Source organism: Falco punctatus (assembly GCF_963210335.1).
Source record: "Falco punctatus genome assembly, chromosome: 18".
In the NCBI taxonomy this organism is placed as follows: Eukaryota; Metazoa; Chordata; class Aves; order Falconiformes; family Falconidae; genus Falco; species Falco punctatus.
In genome coordinates, this window is record NC_137598.1 from 1,847,330 (window position 1) to 1,863,295 (window position 15,966).

At 45.7% G+C, this 15,966-nt stretch overlaps 2 protein-coding genes across 2 annotated transcripts; one reads left to right on the forward strand and one right to left on the reverse strand.

The window, feature by feature from the left end:
- The first annotated feature begins 209 nt into the window (after positions 1-209).
- LOC308055046 (scale keratin-like) lies at positions 210-623 on the forward strand. Its single transcript, XM_080368621.1, has one exon. The coding sequence runs from the start codon at positions 217-219 to the stop codon at positions 610-612; it is 396 nt and encodes a 131-aa protein (XP_080224747.1). The 5' UTR covers positions 210-216; the 3' UTR covers positions 613-623.
- Positions 624-632: 9 nt separating this feature from the next.
- On the reverse strand, positions 633-14,132 carry LOC308055059 (feather keratin B-4-like). The gene is made up of 2 exons (XM_080368639.1): positions 7,263-14,132; positions 633-5,993 (listed from the first exon to the last, which is right to left on the reverse strand). Exon 2 carries the CDS (start codon positions 5,970-5,972, stop codon positions 5,616-5,618), a length of 357 nt encoding a protein of 118 aa, XP_080224765.1. The 5' UTR covers positions 5,973-5,993; positions 7,263-14,132; the 3' UTR covers positions 633-5,615.
- Between the last annotated feature and the right edge of the window lie 1,834 nt (positions 14,133-15,966).

The following is a 15,966-nucleotide window of genomic DNA, read 5'->3' on the forward strand; positions in this document are numbered from 1 at the left end:
CAGGGATTGCTGGATGGGGAAGATCAGAGCAATGCTGATTGACAGAAAAGTTTGTGAATAGGGTCAACATTTTTGCTCATGTATCTGGTGATCATTGTGCCTGTTCCCCAACAACCCAGCACCAAACCTTGACCTGTTGCTCCAGTCAATCTTGTGCTTTGTATTTATGCAGCTCCGTGCTCTCTGTTTCAGGATCACCTTCATCCTCACAAAGAAATGTCTTGCTACGACCTGTGCCCCACCACCAGCAGCATCGCCTGCCCCCAGCCCATTGCTAACAGCTGCAACGAGCCATGTGTCCGCCAGTGCCCCGACTCTACGGCCTTGATACAGCCGCCCCCCGTGGTCGTCACCTTCCCCGGCCCCATCCTCAGCTCCTTCCCCCAGCAAGCCGTGGTGGGCTCCTCCGGAGCACCCGCCTTTGGGGGCTCCCTGGGGCTGGGGAGCCTCTACGGCACTGGGAGCCCCTACAGTTATGGGGGCTCTCTGGGATATGGGGCCCAGTATGGCTATGGGAGTTCAGCCCTCTCCACAGTCAGCAGTGGGTACTGCAGCCCATACTCCTCCCGCCAGTACAGCCGGTTCCTCCGCAGCACCTGTGGGCCCTGCTAAAGGCAGCAGAGAGGTCCCAGAAGAGCCACATGAAGATCCATATGCAGAGCAATGAGGACAGAGGTTCAGCGTTCCTGCAGCCCTGCAATGGAACTACTGCCACTTAGCCTTTCCAGTCTTTTTTCTGATTTTTGTTTGCCCTTCAATTTCTAATTTTTTGTTTGCTATTGTTGCCTGTTCCAGCTTTCCCATTTTTTTTAACCATCGTGGGGCGGCCTGTTGTGTATGGACATCGCTCATAATGACAAGTGTCTTTTTCAGTAGTTGCACAACAGACAGAAGAAAGCCAGCTGAGGACAGCAATATCTCTGAACAGGACATTTATCGAACATTCTCTGAAATTGTTTGGAAACAGATTTTTCATAGTCTGTGAAGTCTCACTTTGCAAACACAGGTATTTCTTGCTCATTAAAATTTTGTTGCATCACACAGCAGCCTTCTGGTTTCCCTTCCTCCCTTCATCCACAGCCCATCCTGGGTAATATCTTCCCACGGGCAGGACCAAGCTGCTAACTGAGCAGTAATACTGCAGAACATTTGAGCACAGACTGAATTTACAGCGTCACAACTCTTTCTGTAATGACGCTCCTGAGTAGCAGCTTTCCACCTTTTGAAGATATGAAAAGTTTAAAATAACATAGCATTTTAACTCCTGTTATTTAGACATGACTTCAGTGGGGCCTTTCTATGAGCAGCCAGAGAATTGTGGGTTTCCATGTTGAGCTCAGCATGGCCACAGATGCCACCAAAGTGGGTGCCCAGCAGAGTACTTTCCAGATGTAAATTTGCACCTATAGATGCTCAACCTACAGCATCAACTTGCTCAGTGGTACTTAAACTCCAGACATCCCAAGCAGCTAATAGTTATTCCTCCTTGCAGCTGTCAGCTTTTCCACCCCAACAAGAAAGAGGACTAATCCCTGTTTCCTCCAAGAAATAGCTGTAGTGCAGTATCAGGAGCAGCAACAACGCAAATTGTAATGAAGCTACAGGTGAGGCATGTTCAGTGCTGTGCAAAGAATAAACCACATCCCTGTCTTCAAGTGCTTCCAGAGTAAATAGACAAGCAAAGCATGAACATCATTGCTCTTTTCCCCTTTTTTGCAGATAGGCATCTTTTATACAGTTTAGAGGCCATGTTTTCCATACTGATAAAAACATTAGTAAATATCTTCTCCAGGTGACAAAAGAATCTCTTGGCAAAGCCTAGAACTGAACTCTCCAATATCCCCATTTAACCACTGACATATGGTCTCTGTTCCTGGTTTTCTATTCCAGCAGTTAGCTTCAGGTTTGCTTTTCATTGTTACGCTCATCTCCTTCAGGAAAAGAGGAAAATAACTCCAGATAAGGAGCACAGCATGGAATATTCCTGTCTGTCTCTTTGCTGTGGCATCAAGAGCACTGGCATATATTGGAACAGGGAGAATTTCAATGATGCCAATCTCCATATTAATATTCAAATTTGCCTGTAATCTAGGTCAGTACTCTGACTGCTTTGAGTGAGTCAATAATGCTGAAAATGAAAATGTCCTGAATACTTTTAAGATAGAACTCTGAAAATGAGATAATCCATCCAACTGACATGTTTTCATTGAATTCTGCTTGTTTTGGCTGAAAGATGGTATGTGGCACGGCCGGTAGTATACAGGGCAAAGGAAATTTAACAGAATTTAAATAAAACAAAATAAAATCATAGAATCGTGGAATCAAGGAATGATTTGGCTTGGAAAAGACCTTTAAAGATCATCTATCCCAATCCCTTTGCCATGGGCAGGGACATCTTTCACTAGATCAGGTTGCTCAAAGCCCCCTCAAACCTGGCTTTGAACATTTCCAAATGTAACCTAAGGATTCAAGACATGGCTTATTATATAATGTCTTTCTAAAAGAGGAGAATGAACAAAAACAAAAAAAAAAGTTTCCTTTCCTCGGGTTTCTCTGATAGAGTATTTTATTTAAAACATCCGAAACATTCAAGTTCAGATTCTCCAATTACAAAAGTGATAAAAGGTAGAGTGCAAGTAGTGACTTTACTAATTCCTCCAGAATCAAGCCCTGGAAGGAAGCTGGCATTCATCAGGGCTTATTTCTGGTTCTGTTATGTTGAGCCATGTGCCTGCAGGCTATTTACCAGTGGTATGAGTCTGAACCACATAAAAAACCATTAGGCTTTAGCAGTGACTACATATTTAGCAAATCCACCTATTTAAATCAAACATGAAAGGCTTAACACCCACACATATCTGTCTCGAACTGTAATTTAGTGCGTGGGGAGGACATACACTTCAGGCTGTGTTTACATCACTTTTATGAATCAGCTTCTGATTGCATCTCATTTAACAATAGCGTTACCTTGTACTAGGATTTAAAAACATGCTCAGAGCACATTTAGACAAGACAGAGGAGAGTGTAGTGACCTCTGTAGTTCAAGATGAGACAGCGTGATTTCATTTATTGTTGCTTCCTATTGTGGGTAATTACTTGTTTCATGGCAGGAGGAACAGGAGTCTGAGTTGCTGGTGCTGTCAACAGGTTGGACATCCCATGGCTGACCCCGAACTGCAGAGACCTCACAGCCAGATGTGGTCTCCATGATGCCATGCCCAGGAAAATGTCAAGAAGCACCGCTTCCAAATTATCATGATAAACAGCAGCTGGTGTTCCTCCCATCTTATATCTGCACGTGAAGTGACCCGAGAGGCACTGGGGCTGCCAGTGAAACTGGTTCTCTTCTACCGTGCTCATCCGTGATCACGCTTGCATGACAGTGTAACCCAGTGCCTTTGGGAAGTGGCAGGCTGCTGGTGGTCCACCTCAGTACAGAGCAATGGGAGGCAGTTAAAGGACAGTCCTCTGGCGTTTGCTCTGGTCTATAGCCATAACATGCAAACTCAGGCTGGCAGCTGAGAATCGGCAATGCAAATTTTGCCCTTCCCTGCTCTCCAAGGGACGCCTCTGCAGGTTACTTTACAAAATAATGGAGCACTACGCCTTCAAACACCATTCAAAGTCAGTAGCATCCATCAATCAATCAAAACATGCTATTGTGATCTATTTATAGTCCGGGCTCTAACTTCTAGCTCCCACGTGTGCCTTTTTTGTAGTAGAACAAATACGTAGGCAGAGCAGCTTCATCCAGGTATGCTGACAGCATCCACACCAAAGGATGCCTGGCTGCACCCTTTCCCCCCACAGTGAGAAACTGGCTGCTATTGCAAGTCCAGTGCAGAGGTGCTGCAAGACAGGCTGAGAAAAGGATTGGTGTAATTCTGTTTTTCTGTGTGGGATAAAATCAAAGATCTTGAAATGAGGACTTCTGTAGTGATCAACAGCAGAGTGACACGTCTTGAATATACCTGATCTGGTTGCTTTAGTGCTCTACATACCTGTACAAATCAGTACGGGGTTTTTTTGCCAGCATCCTAGAGACTCCAAAAATAATCACGCAGTGCATTGCAGACCGAGAAAGCATGAAAATAAGACAAAGCCTTCAGACACATCCTGACAAGAAAGAGGTGTTGGCTGCCTACCTCACTGTAGCCTCACCTCATTTCAGATAGTTTTACAAGCGAAGCCACACCTCCCAACCCTTTAAAGTTATTACCACATACTTGCTCCTGTCCAAACAAATTTCTGCAGCGTGAAACAGGGGTTTGCCTGGAATTAGCCTGCCAAGTGTTGCGGAGCTTGTCAGTGTATTGCTGGTACTCCTTGGAACAGCACCTTCACGCAGGGAAGAGCAGAAGTGCTGAGCAGTGTCTGACGTCTGCTCCATCAGAGTCCTGGTTGGCATTGCAGACACAGGATGGGGTGAATGTCACTTAATAGCTGTACTAATTGTATGCAAATTGCATCACTATTAAAACAGCTCTACAGGACATGCTGAGAAGCCCGGAACCCTGTTGCTGTTGAACAAAGATGTGCTGAACATGTCCAGTACCCCCAGTCACCTGTGAGTAGCCTGAAATTTGGGTGTAAAATTCATGACATGGAAATATTATTTTGTCTGAATTATATGTGATGCTCTGCAGGGAAGACTTAAGCATTATTCTTTTCTTTATTTTAACTGGGATTTACTAGAATTTAGAGGTATTAATGGGAAAGTTTAACAATCTCACAGAATTTCAGCAAAGATTTGCCATTCAGTTGAGAATTCCTGTTGGCTACTCAAAGGAAAGTTCTACCCACAGATTTTTACATGCTATTTTTAAACAATGAAGAATATTATAAAACCAGTATACAGGGATGTAATTAAGGTGGAGCCTCAGGCAAGTAGTGAGACTCAGGGAAGCTCTTCAAAGTTACTCGGGTGTTTAACTTTCTTTGCTAGCATGTAGCAAATACACATTGTAACCACACCTCCTGGAGGAAATTTCAAATTTAGTTATAAGGGTTACAAAACATGTTTATCCAGCATAAAATTACTTTTGTGAAAAAAGGCAGTCACGATGCTTACTCCTGCTTAATGGTCCTGTTCATCTTTCAACCTTAGGCATTGAGAAAGCAAACGCTGTCATGTTTCACTACAGAGATTGATGTTCACCCAGAATTGTATATAAACAAATTTGTTGGTGGACAATAAAGACAAAAAAGCTCAGGATTTTGATGCACAGTAATTTAATGAGAAAGTAAGAAGCCAAAGATCTTATTGAGAATGAAAAACATGGGGAAATGTTGCCAGGGTCTCAAGGCTGCAAGCAAATAACTGCTCCAGGGCTATGCATTCCACATACATTACTCTTGCTTTTTCATGGCATGGGAAGACTTACACAATCTTGTCCCACTTTCCTCCAGCCAAAGATCATTGATATAACTAATTTGAGGCCAGTATTACCAGGAGCCACTGGAAAGAACTGTCAGAAAACTAAATTAAACCATTAGCTTGAGAATTATATGCAAGAGATGCACAATTCACGCTCCAGGGAAGAGGTGTCAGCAACAGGGTTTGTGGAGGTACATCTTCCTCCATGTTGGGTGATTGCTCCTTATTCATTACATGTTTAACATGGTCTGCAGCTCCCAAAACCATAACCACTGGATCCATAGGAAGAATATGACCTCCCATAACTGTACAAGCTCCTGGAACCATAGGAGCCCCTGGTACCCAGAGAGCTCATGGATCCAAACAAGCTCCCAATGCTGGATGGTGCTGAGCTGCCCACTATGCTCTCCTGAGGGCAGGAGCTGAGAATGGGTCCTGGGAAGGTCATGACCACAGGTGGTGGGTAGATTACGGCCCTCGAATCACCGCAGGACGTAACACAGGGCTGGCTCCAGGCATTCGCCACTGGCTGCATACAGGTCACCTCGCAGGGCGCAAGGCAGCGGGAGCTGATCATCCCTCGGTAGGAAGACATCTTCTGGGAATGGAGGGAAATCTGGAACACACAGCACCGAGGCAACACAAGGGTGAAAGCTCAGATACTAACATAATGGAGATTGAGCTTGGCAGAGAAAGAATAAAAGACAGCAAGACCAGAAGAAGGCTGAAGGTTTCTGGTTTGTCTCAGCAGCCATGTGTCTTTTCTCAGCTTCTCATGCCCTCCTCCTCCTCTTCCCTGGAACAAACTCTGTTTCTTTTGACTCCTAATTATGGAGCCAATTTGATACACAAAATCATCATTAACAATAAAAGAAATCGCATATTTGAACTCAAGCTATGCCCCATCCTTTACCATTTCTCCTTTCCACCATTTGCTTTTTGAATCTGACTTAACTGTGACACTCAACCATTTCTCTTATAAACAATGGCAAAAAAGAACAGAAACACTGGCTAGCACTTACATTAGTAGCACCCTGTGCTGGTTCTGAACCACCTGTAATCAATACAACTGTATGAGGCAAGTCATTGTTATTCCAGCTTTAACGAAGAGGTAACTGAGGCTGAGAAGTGAACATCTTGCCCAGAGCCATTTCATGAGGAAAAAATTCAGACAAGCCTGGTGGTTAATGACAGTGTTATTCCCAAGGCTTTCAGATGCCACAGCTGGCACCAAGGCTCCCTTGCACATGCTTTACACAGATAAAATGAGCAGCAGCCACATCCCCGAAGAGCTCATAAAAAGTTTGCTTGGCAGGATATCCCACCTTGGGGTGGGAATGCAGTATCAGTGAGGTTTCCAGTATAATTAGGACTCCTGTGAATGTGGTCCCAGCTGTCCTGCCAAAGATGGCTGAGGTGACAGATGAGTGTGGCAGAACTAGGATCTGTGTGAAACTTTGTGGAGTCCTTTTCTTTAATCATAAGATCACTTGTTCACTCATAAAATCGATTTGCAGCTCCACTTGATCTCTGTCCTGCCTTACTAAAACCCATAAAATGAAAGCCTGGGAATAAAGAAAAGGAATAAAGTCCTGACAATAACAAGTACTAATGCATGACAGTCCCCAAATTAATGCAGAAATAATTGCAAAGAACAGGACAAAACATTATTGCTAATGGTGGCTTCCTAGTTCAGTCTGAGACTCAGAGTTAGTTTTCTTGGTAGTCACCTCTGCAAGTCAACGCGAACAAAATAAGGCAAATTCATAAAGGCAAGATTGTTAGGTTGGAGGAAATCAGAATTCACTAAATCCTACTCTCAATAAGTTTGCATGTCCCAATTACAGCAACATCCTAATAGCAACAGTGTCAAGCTCAGACTTACCCCTTCACAGCAAAAGCAAGTCAGGAGAAATGGTTAGAGCAGCCCAGAACCGTGAGCGCTTTTATGCCTTTTCTTGGGCAATCAGGAGGATGTGAAACATTCTTCATGTATGATGTCCTAATGCATTATCAAACAAAAATCCACTCCACCTGCAACTGCCCCAGATAATGCAATTATTTTGCTCAGTGATGGTGATTACTATTGCGTTCTTCTCATTACTCTGGCAAAGTAATATTTTTTTTTATTGCTTTTTCCTATTTCTCTGATTGCCTCATGGAACAAAGATTGCTCAGAAGTTTATCCATAAACACAATATGCTGACATGCCTGAGATACTACCCCACTTTTCCAAGTCATGCTCCAGTAAGGGGGCGTTGTGCAATTTATCCCATCGTGCCCACGCACGTTCATTCCTATGACTCTGATATGAGGCACATTAGACTCCACAGACACCTTCCTACTGAGTCTGGAAATGGGAAGCATTTGTTCCCATCCTCCTGGCTAAGAAACAAACACGAAACACATGTCCCACTTCAAGCTTTAAAAGTACAGGTGGAGGAACCTATAAGCAGGGAGCTGCTGTTTTCCAGCCCTGGCATGGGGGGACAGGAACCTCAGACAATGAGAAGTTCATGCCCAGATTTCATTGTCAGGCACCCCATGGGATCATTGCTGAAGACCTCAGTGCTCCTGAGTGATGAACGATTCATGGTTTGGGATGAAACAGGTCAGGGAGTGAAGCCATGCATCACCCTAGGAAAACCTTGGGCTGGCATCTTAAAGTGCAGTTTCAGCTGATGCAGAAGATGGGCTGCTTATTTCAGCAGATTTCTCCCTCAGATCCAGCACCCTGTCCTCAGTTCTTCAGTTATTTAATGATAAAACTATTTCCAATGATGTTTATCCATTCTACGTACCCAGGTTGACACAATTTACAATCCCTTTTTTAACCTCTAGAAGATGAGTCCCTCCCCTCTAAAATCCAGCCCTTTCTACAGAATTTAAAGTCGAATGCCTGGTTTTGAGTAACCTTGAGAATTCTGTTCTAAAATCTTAAATTTGTTTAAGTTTGGTCATCTAGCGTTTGGTAACTGCTGCCAGTACTGCAGTGTAATGCCATACAGGTGACCCATCGAGAAGGCAGACGAAGCCTTTTTTTCTGGGGCCACTTTGGGATTTCCCTCAGTGTTGTTTCCTAGCAATGCCTCCCTTTAAAGCCACTGATAGTCTACGGTAGAGGATTCACATAAACTCAAAACAGGAATAGAAACAAAGGGAAGAAGATGTTGTGGGGAAACAACCCATACGGTCTGCTCCTCCTGCCCAAACCACACCTGGTTTCACTTTGTATGGAAGGGATGACAGTGATGACAGATACCTACAGATACTTACCAATGAATCACATAATTCTTGGAGATGCATCCCTCTTCAAACCATCCTGCCCTCCTGAAAGGGCAAAGGGAGCTACATACTAGCGTCGGTTCTGCTGACGCCCCAAAGTACTTCTTTTGGCCGATGATGCTCACTCAGGGTTACAGCCACGTGTCGGCTTTTGTAACTTTGCGGACCCACGAAGTGGCACCTGGGTTACATCCTAATGTTTTTTTTCGCATATAATGGAAGTTTTGTGTGCTTTACCGACTTAAACCATTCACAGCCATCTTTGCCAGTGCAAATACGGTGTAGTGAAATACTCAGAGACACATAGCTCTATGAAAATAAAAGTTAGTGTGCGATGTGGACTACCTTTGCATGGATTCCTTGTATGATAAATCACACGCTGTGGCACATATGGATCCATTGTACAAGAACAATCATCACACCCATTTACTAAACTAGCACAGAATATTTTATCTATATCAAGTACATAATTTTATTGTAACACCAACAAAAAAGACTTTGAAATGCATCTGCAAAACCTTCTATAAATCGATTTTGGATTATTTCTTTACAAGCATGCCTATTCCTGGCTAGCTTGGATGAACATCACAAGAATAGCAAAGGGACATCCTTCGTTTCAGTTTGTAATTGAAATCCAGGCTCTGCTCAGGATGCCCAGATGTTTCTGTGCAGTTCTTCCAAGTCCATGGCGGACGGCTTTGGAGTCATCCATCCAAGAGTGCATCTCATACAGTGTGGGTGGAATTTGTCTTGTCTGGTAACACAGCACACGCAGGTTGCACTGGCATGTCTGCTACACCCTAGGAGGAGTCAAACGACAACACAGGAGTGGATGAGACGTCAGGGAGAGGGAGAATGCCATGAAAAAGGAGTAACTGCCAACAAGGAGGCGTCGAGCGGCACTTTCTGTTTGAAGACCAGTATTTCTAGGTACTTGAAAAGTAGTGTTTATGTCCTGGTTTGACTAGTTCAAGCCAAAAAGCGTGGCTGCTGTTGATGTGGACACATTAAACTCTGTTGCTGCAATGGCCATAAAACCTAACTGGGACCATGACATAAATATTCATAGGGATAATGCAAGACTCAGCACTGCGCTCTTGTGGCTTAGCTGAGAGTGTGACTCAAGCTGAGTAAATCAGTTATCTCGGACACCTCTAGACGAGGTGAATTCATGTCTCTGAGCTGAAGTGTTGGCATATCCTCAACTTGCCTTGAAACTGTGGTGTCATTTTCAGATTAGAATTACTGGCGCCCATCTGGGACCTCCTGAGATAGCATTGCAGTCAAGATTCAAGCGTCTTTTTTTGGAGGGGGCTGATTTTTTTCTGAGATGACACCAAACTGTCCCCTGCTTCCTTGGGAGCAAAGAGGTTCTCCAGTTTACAGCAGTTCCTTTCTAAGAGGCTTTGATTTTAAAAAAAATCTTCCTTATATCAGAGCTGATTGTATAATTCTGATTATATGACTGTGTAAAAACAGCCTCTTCTGTCGAAGTAGAATGCAACCCTAAAAGGCCCACCAGGCACAGGATGCCACCTTAATGCAGTCTGCTATTAAAGTACTTCTAGGCAGTATTCCCATATGTCTCGTGTGTCCATGATTTTGGTGTTTTCTTCAAAACACAGCACGCAAAGTTCAGCCAGCTCCTTGAGCACAGTGATGACAAGGATATAAAGTGAGGACAAAAGTAAAATGCACATATTTACCTGAATATAAAAATGTATCTACACTAAATATTGGCATATTCTAACCTTAATAACAACACTCTGCACATGTATTCTTTGACCGAGTCCTGAAGCGCGCGTACCTCCTGGTGCAAAGGCTTTTTTATGATGGCATTTACCATGTAAGATGCTGATTCTGGTTCCAGATGTTGGGAAGAAGGAATTATGCATTGCATGGGACATATCCTGGCCCTATGCACATAAGTGCATCTATAATCATCAGCTAATAAAGGGATGTAAGGGAGAGAGGTGTGAAGAGACACTGGATTAAAACAAAAAGAGAATGCTAATAGTAGGATGCAGCAAGATTTTTATTAGGAACAAGAAATGGCATTTACTAACAATCAAAAAAAATATTGAAGGCATGTTTCCAGTTTCTCAGACCTGATTACAAGAAATTCTCCAACAAGGAATGAATGTTTCACAAAAGGTGCTCTTTCTACCCCATGGCAAAACTAACTTTGTCAACCACAATCTGCTTTGCAGCATGCAGGAAGGTTTTGTTGAGCAGAAAAGCTTAACCCCGTGGGAGAGCAAAGCAACTACCCTGGTAGAAATTTTGTTACATCTTCTTGGCTGAACATAAAACCAGAAAACCAGTACATGTCTTCACAGAGAGGCTAAAGCACAAAATGACCAAATTTCTCACCCGTACTGTCAGAATGGAACACACACATTTTGAGAAACCAGTGCGGGTTTACAGCAACAATGTTAAAGCAAATAGAGCATAAAAAGACAAGCAGAAGAGCGGTTCCCACGGGTGCTGAGCAGCACGCATAGGTCCCAACGCATTAGCCAGGAGTAACGGGTGCCCAAGGCTATGGAGAGCTCCTCAGCTCAGCTGCACATCCAGGTCTTGCCGTCAGTTCCCCCGCTGTTTCTCCTGCCATCCACACCTTCTGCCACGCTTAGCATGGCCCACAGCCCCCGTAGCGCTGCCTCCAGAGCTGGCTGGTGGAGGAGGAGGAGAAGGAGCTCCCGTAGATAAGCGAGCCCTGCAGACCCCTGGGGCGGCCCAGCTCCACTGGGGCTGAGGTGCCCACGAAGCTCTCCTGTGGGCAGGAGCTGAGGATGGGGCCTGGGAAGGTGATGACCACGGGCGGCGGGTAGACCACGGCACGGGAGTCCCCGCAGGAGGTGACGCAGGGCTGGCTCCAGGCGCTGGCGAGGGGCTGCGGGCAGGCTATCTCGCAGGGTGGGGAGCAGCGGGAGCTGAGCTGCTGGCTGCAGGAGGACATCCTTCAGGCACGGAGGGGAACCTGCAATGCACCGGGCAGCCTGCGTCAACCCACTGCTCATGAGCCGCCGTGCAGAGACCACCCTGCTCTGCCTCGCCAGCAGCAGGGAGGGCTCAGCACATGCTGGATGCAGGTGCTCTGCCAAGGCTCGGCTGCTTTTCCTCTCTCTTCCCCTTCCCTGCCCTCCTCCCTCCCTCCCTCCCTCCCTCCCTCCCAGGCAGCTCCTCTGCACTTTCCCAGGCTCTCCTGCTAAGCATTGCCCAAGCTGGCCATCCCCAAAGTGACCTGGAGCAATCAAGCTGGAGACCACCCATCACCAGGTTTTGCATCAAAACCCACCTCACGTACCAAAGCCTGTGAAAGGTGTGCATTTTCAAGGAAAAAGAGGCATAAGCAAGACAAGCAGAGTATTTCTGAAAGAATCAGTTAAACCTACTCAAGCACGATGCTTTAAGTCAGAGTTTAAGTCAAACTTACTCAAGACGCCAAAAAGGAGAAGTAAATAGCAGCTGTCTGAGGCTGTCGGCTCTGCGAGCCCTTTTTATACCCTTTCTTGGGCTGCCTGCTGGTCTATGACACCTCATGAACAAGATCTTAATTAGCTCCCAAACACACAGATTACGCATCACTCCTCAACTCCTCATTCATGCAAACAGTTTCCTCATAACAGTGAGCAAGTGTTACCCAGCCCAGCTTTTCCTCAGTGTCTCCCAGGTTCTTCCTTCTTAGAAATCACGCAGCTGACCTCCCCAGGTGGTGCAGTATGTTGATTTACTTTATTTTTCTTGCAGATTGGGAAGTTTCTGAAGTTGTTTTCATACTCTGTGTTCATTACAGTGTTTTAACTCCAGATATATTGTTACCTTCTTGGGGCCCATTATTAAATTTTCTCTGGGAATATCAAGGAATACGCAAGACAATCCCTTCCATGTCCTTGTGCAGGTCAGTGTTGAGATGCTGAATCACTGAGGACACTGCAAACACCCAAGCGAGGCGCGGCATTGCAGCCCTCTCCTGTATGAGTTAGGGGGTTTGTGTTCAGCTCCCTCTGCTCTCAACCACAGCCCCAAGGGTCCCTGCTTGGGGATAAAAGGAAACACACGGGGCTGGACCCCAGCCTCAGATGTCCCATAACACAAGATAAAACATCCCGCTCCCCTGTGTGGCTTTATAGGATTTTCTTGCTTGATTCTATTCACATCCAAGTAAAAAACCCACCTGATTATTTTAATAGTAATTGAAGGATTTTGCTCACAGCAGACAGAGGGTCATAAAATCTCTGCAGCTGGATGAATGTGCTAGCTGGTATAAATCAGGGCCGTGGTGTGAAGGCTTCAGGGAACACAGGAGAGAATGTGTAGTCATTGTTTTCTGTTCAGAGTCAAAATAAAAATACGGGAGATCTGCAAGAGTTCACAAAACAAATTGCCTCTATGCTTTACTGTGCTGTATCAGACCTGCAGCGTGCAGCTGGGACGAGCAACAGGGCAGAGAGAGTAAATCTCCCACCCTTATTCCAAGTATAAAGCCCTACAGTGCTTCAGCTCAACATCAGCAGGGATTTAGTAAAGAAATTCAGCACACAGTGCATTGCACCACTTGTGACATGGAGGAGTGCTCAAAAAATCCTGGCTATGTGGAGCAATTGCATAAATAAGGCAGTTTTCCAACATTTTTGTCACATGGGTAAAATCAGCAAAATGCTGCAGGAAGCGAAACTGCTTCCAAAAGTTTAAGGAAGCAAGAAGAGGGTGTTGGAAGAAACTGATAATCATCCAAAGATGAATAAAATAATCACAGGAGGCTGGGGAGTGATGTGCATTGTCGTGTTTTGTTACAAAATAAACCTGAAACACAAAGTGTGTCTCAACACCCCCAGGCAATCCAGGAGATGGTATATAAGGGCCTCTGGCTCAGAAGTATTCACATCCCAGGTCCTTGCTTCTCCTCTTCATTGATCTGAGTAAGTCTGACCCCTTTGTTATCCCTTTTGGTCTTAGGTACAAGGCGGCGTGTTATTTTTAACGACCTGCACACACAGTCTGAACCGCAAAGGGACCTGCATGCGCAGTCTGAACCGCAATGGTGTCAGTACGTAGCGTTGCATGCAGACCTTTCTCCTGGCTACTCTGAACTGGCAGCTGCCTGGCTGTCCGAGCTGCACGGCAGCGGTCAGCGGGGCTCAGCCACGGCGGGGCTCAGTCCAGGAGCTTTTACCCATGAGATCAGGGTGAACGGGCTGGTGAGCCTGGGCAGAGCGTCCCAGCTGCCTTTGGCATGCTTAGCCTGTGGAGAGCCTTGGAGGGAGGGAGGGAGGGAGGAGGGCAGGGAAGGGGAAGAGAGAGGAAAAGCAGCCGAGCCTTGGCAGAGCACCTGCATCCAGCATGTGCTGAGCCCTCCCTGCTGCTGGCGAGGCAGAGCAGGGTGGTCTCTGCACGGCGGCTCATGAGCAGTGGGTTGACGCAGGCTGCCCGGTGCATTGCAGGTTCCCCTCCGTGCCTGAAGGATGTCCTCCTGCAGCCAGCAGCTCAGCTCCCGCTGCTCCCCACCCTGCGAGATAGCCTGCCCGCAGCCCCTCGCCAGCGCCTGCAGCCAGCCCTGCGTCACCTCCTGCGGGGACTCCCGTGCCGTGGTCTACCCGCCGCCTGTGGTCATCACCTTCCCAGGCCCCATCCTCAGCTCCTGCCCACAGGAGAGCTTCGTGGGCACCTCAGCCCCAGTGGAGCTGGGCCGCCCCAGGGGTCTGCAGGGCTCGCTTATCTACGGGAGCTCCTTCTCCTCCTCCTCCACCAGCCAGCTCTGGAGGCAGCGCTACGGGGGCTGTGGGCCATGCTAAGCGTGGCAGAAGGTGTGGATGGCAGGAGAAACAGCGGGGGAACTGACGGCAAGACCTGGATGTGCAGCTGAGCTGAGGAGCTCTCTGGAGCAGTGGGGACCTATGGGTGCTGATCAACACCCATGGGCGCTGTTCTTCTGCTTTTCCTTGTTATGCTCTATTTGCTTTTAATGTCAGTTTTCTCAAAATGTCTCCTTTCCATTCTTAGAAACCGAATTACTGATTATGCAAAATCTGTTTCTCACTGTTACAGCACAAAAGCACTAGTATCACTGGAAACTGGTCCATGTATGTTTTTAGTTCTTTGCGACCGTGCTTTTTTTTCTTTGGTAATTCTTCTTTGATGTCTATATGTCTAATAGGAAAGATCCGTCGATGTCACCTTGCACTGCAATTTTTCCAGTCCACTGGAAACTTGAACCAAGACAGATGAGCGAAATGTCAAAAAATAGTTTGATGCACACTGTTATGCTGGCCCTGTTTCAAAACACTGAAGTCCATCTTGTATTTTTGCTTTACTTTGCTTAAGATGTGTACTTTCTGGTCCAAATAAAATCTTATGATTGCATCCATATAAGATTCATCTGTTTGCTTCCTTCTCGGTGTTGGGGTAATGCAGCCTCTGCAAACCGATTGAACTAAACCACCCCCTTATCTTAGAGATCTGTAGGGGAGTGTTATGCTCTCACAGACTGTTTATATAATGCCTATGGATTCATTCGTCAGGGAACTCTGCTTTCAACACGCAGAGCTTGCCTGTGTGCCAGATTTAATCTGTACAAGGAACCAGGTGTGAGAGAACTGCCCAACCCTTAGATAAAATTTTCAAGGCCAGTGTGAAGTGCTAAATAGCCACTCCAGAGACATTTCAATAGCTCATCCCTACCTCCCCTACTTTTCCAATGGTTTTTATCAGAACTATTGTAATTCTGTACACCATAAGAAAATTAAAAGGGGAATAGTAGTTTATACTGTAATTTTATATAACATAAAGAAGTAAAGAGAGAATTTTGAACAGTGCATAGCAGCAGAGGGAACTTCCCAGAAATGTTTAGAGACAGAAAACTGGCTGTCTCCAGTGATGCAAAAAAGAACTGATGCAACCCCAGTCTGAGATATAGGAAATTTTAATTTGCTTCCCTACTCTGTACTTTCATATCTAGCTTTCTGAGATCATCAAATTGCCTCAGCTGGGAGCACAAATGCCCAAGATTAGGGATCTTTTGCTACCTTCACTTCTTATTACTGTGCAAATTAAGGGAGCCTACTGGCAGAATCAAAGAAACAGGGGGGCAGAAATGGGATCCCAGAGGTCAGCAGAGGCACGTTTCAAAAAGCAACTTAGATGACCAAAAGAAGACTGCAATAAAATAAAGTAGGTAGCCCCTGATAAACAGGGAGCAGTGATCCAGCCACAATCAGGGAACAGCTGGAAGCAATAAAAGTGGCTTTGAGGTAAATAGAGCAATTATCCAGGTAGCCCCTCAGCTGTTGCTGACTTACATT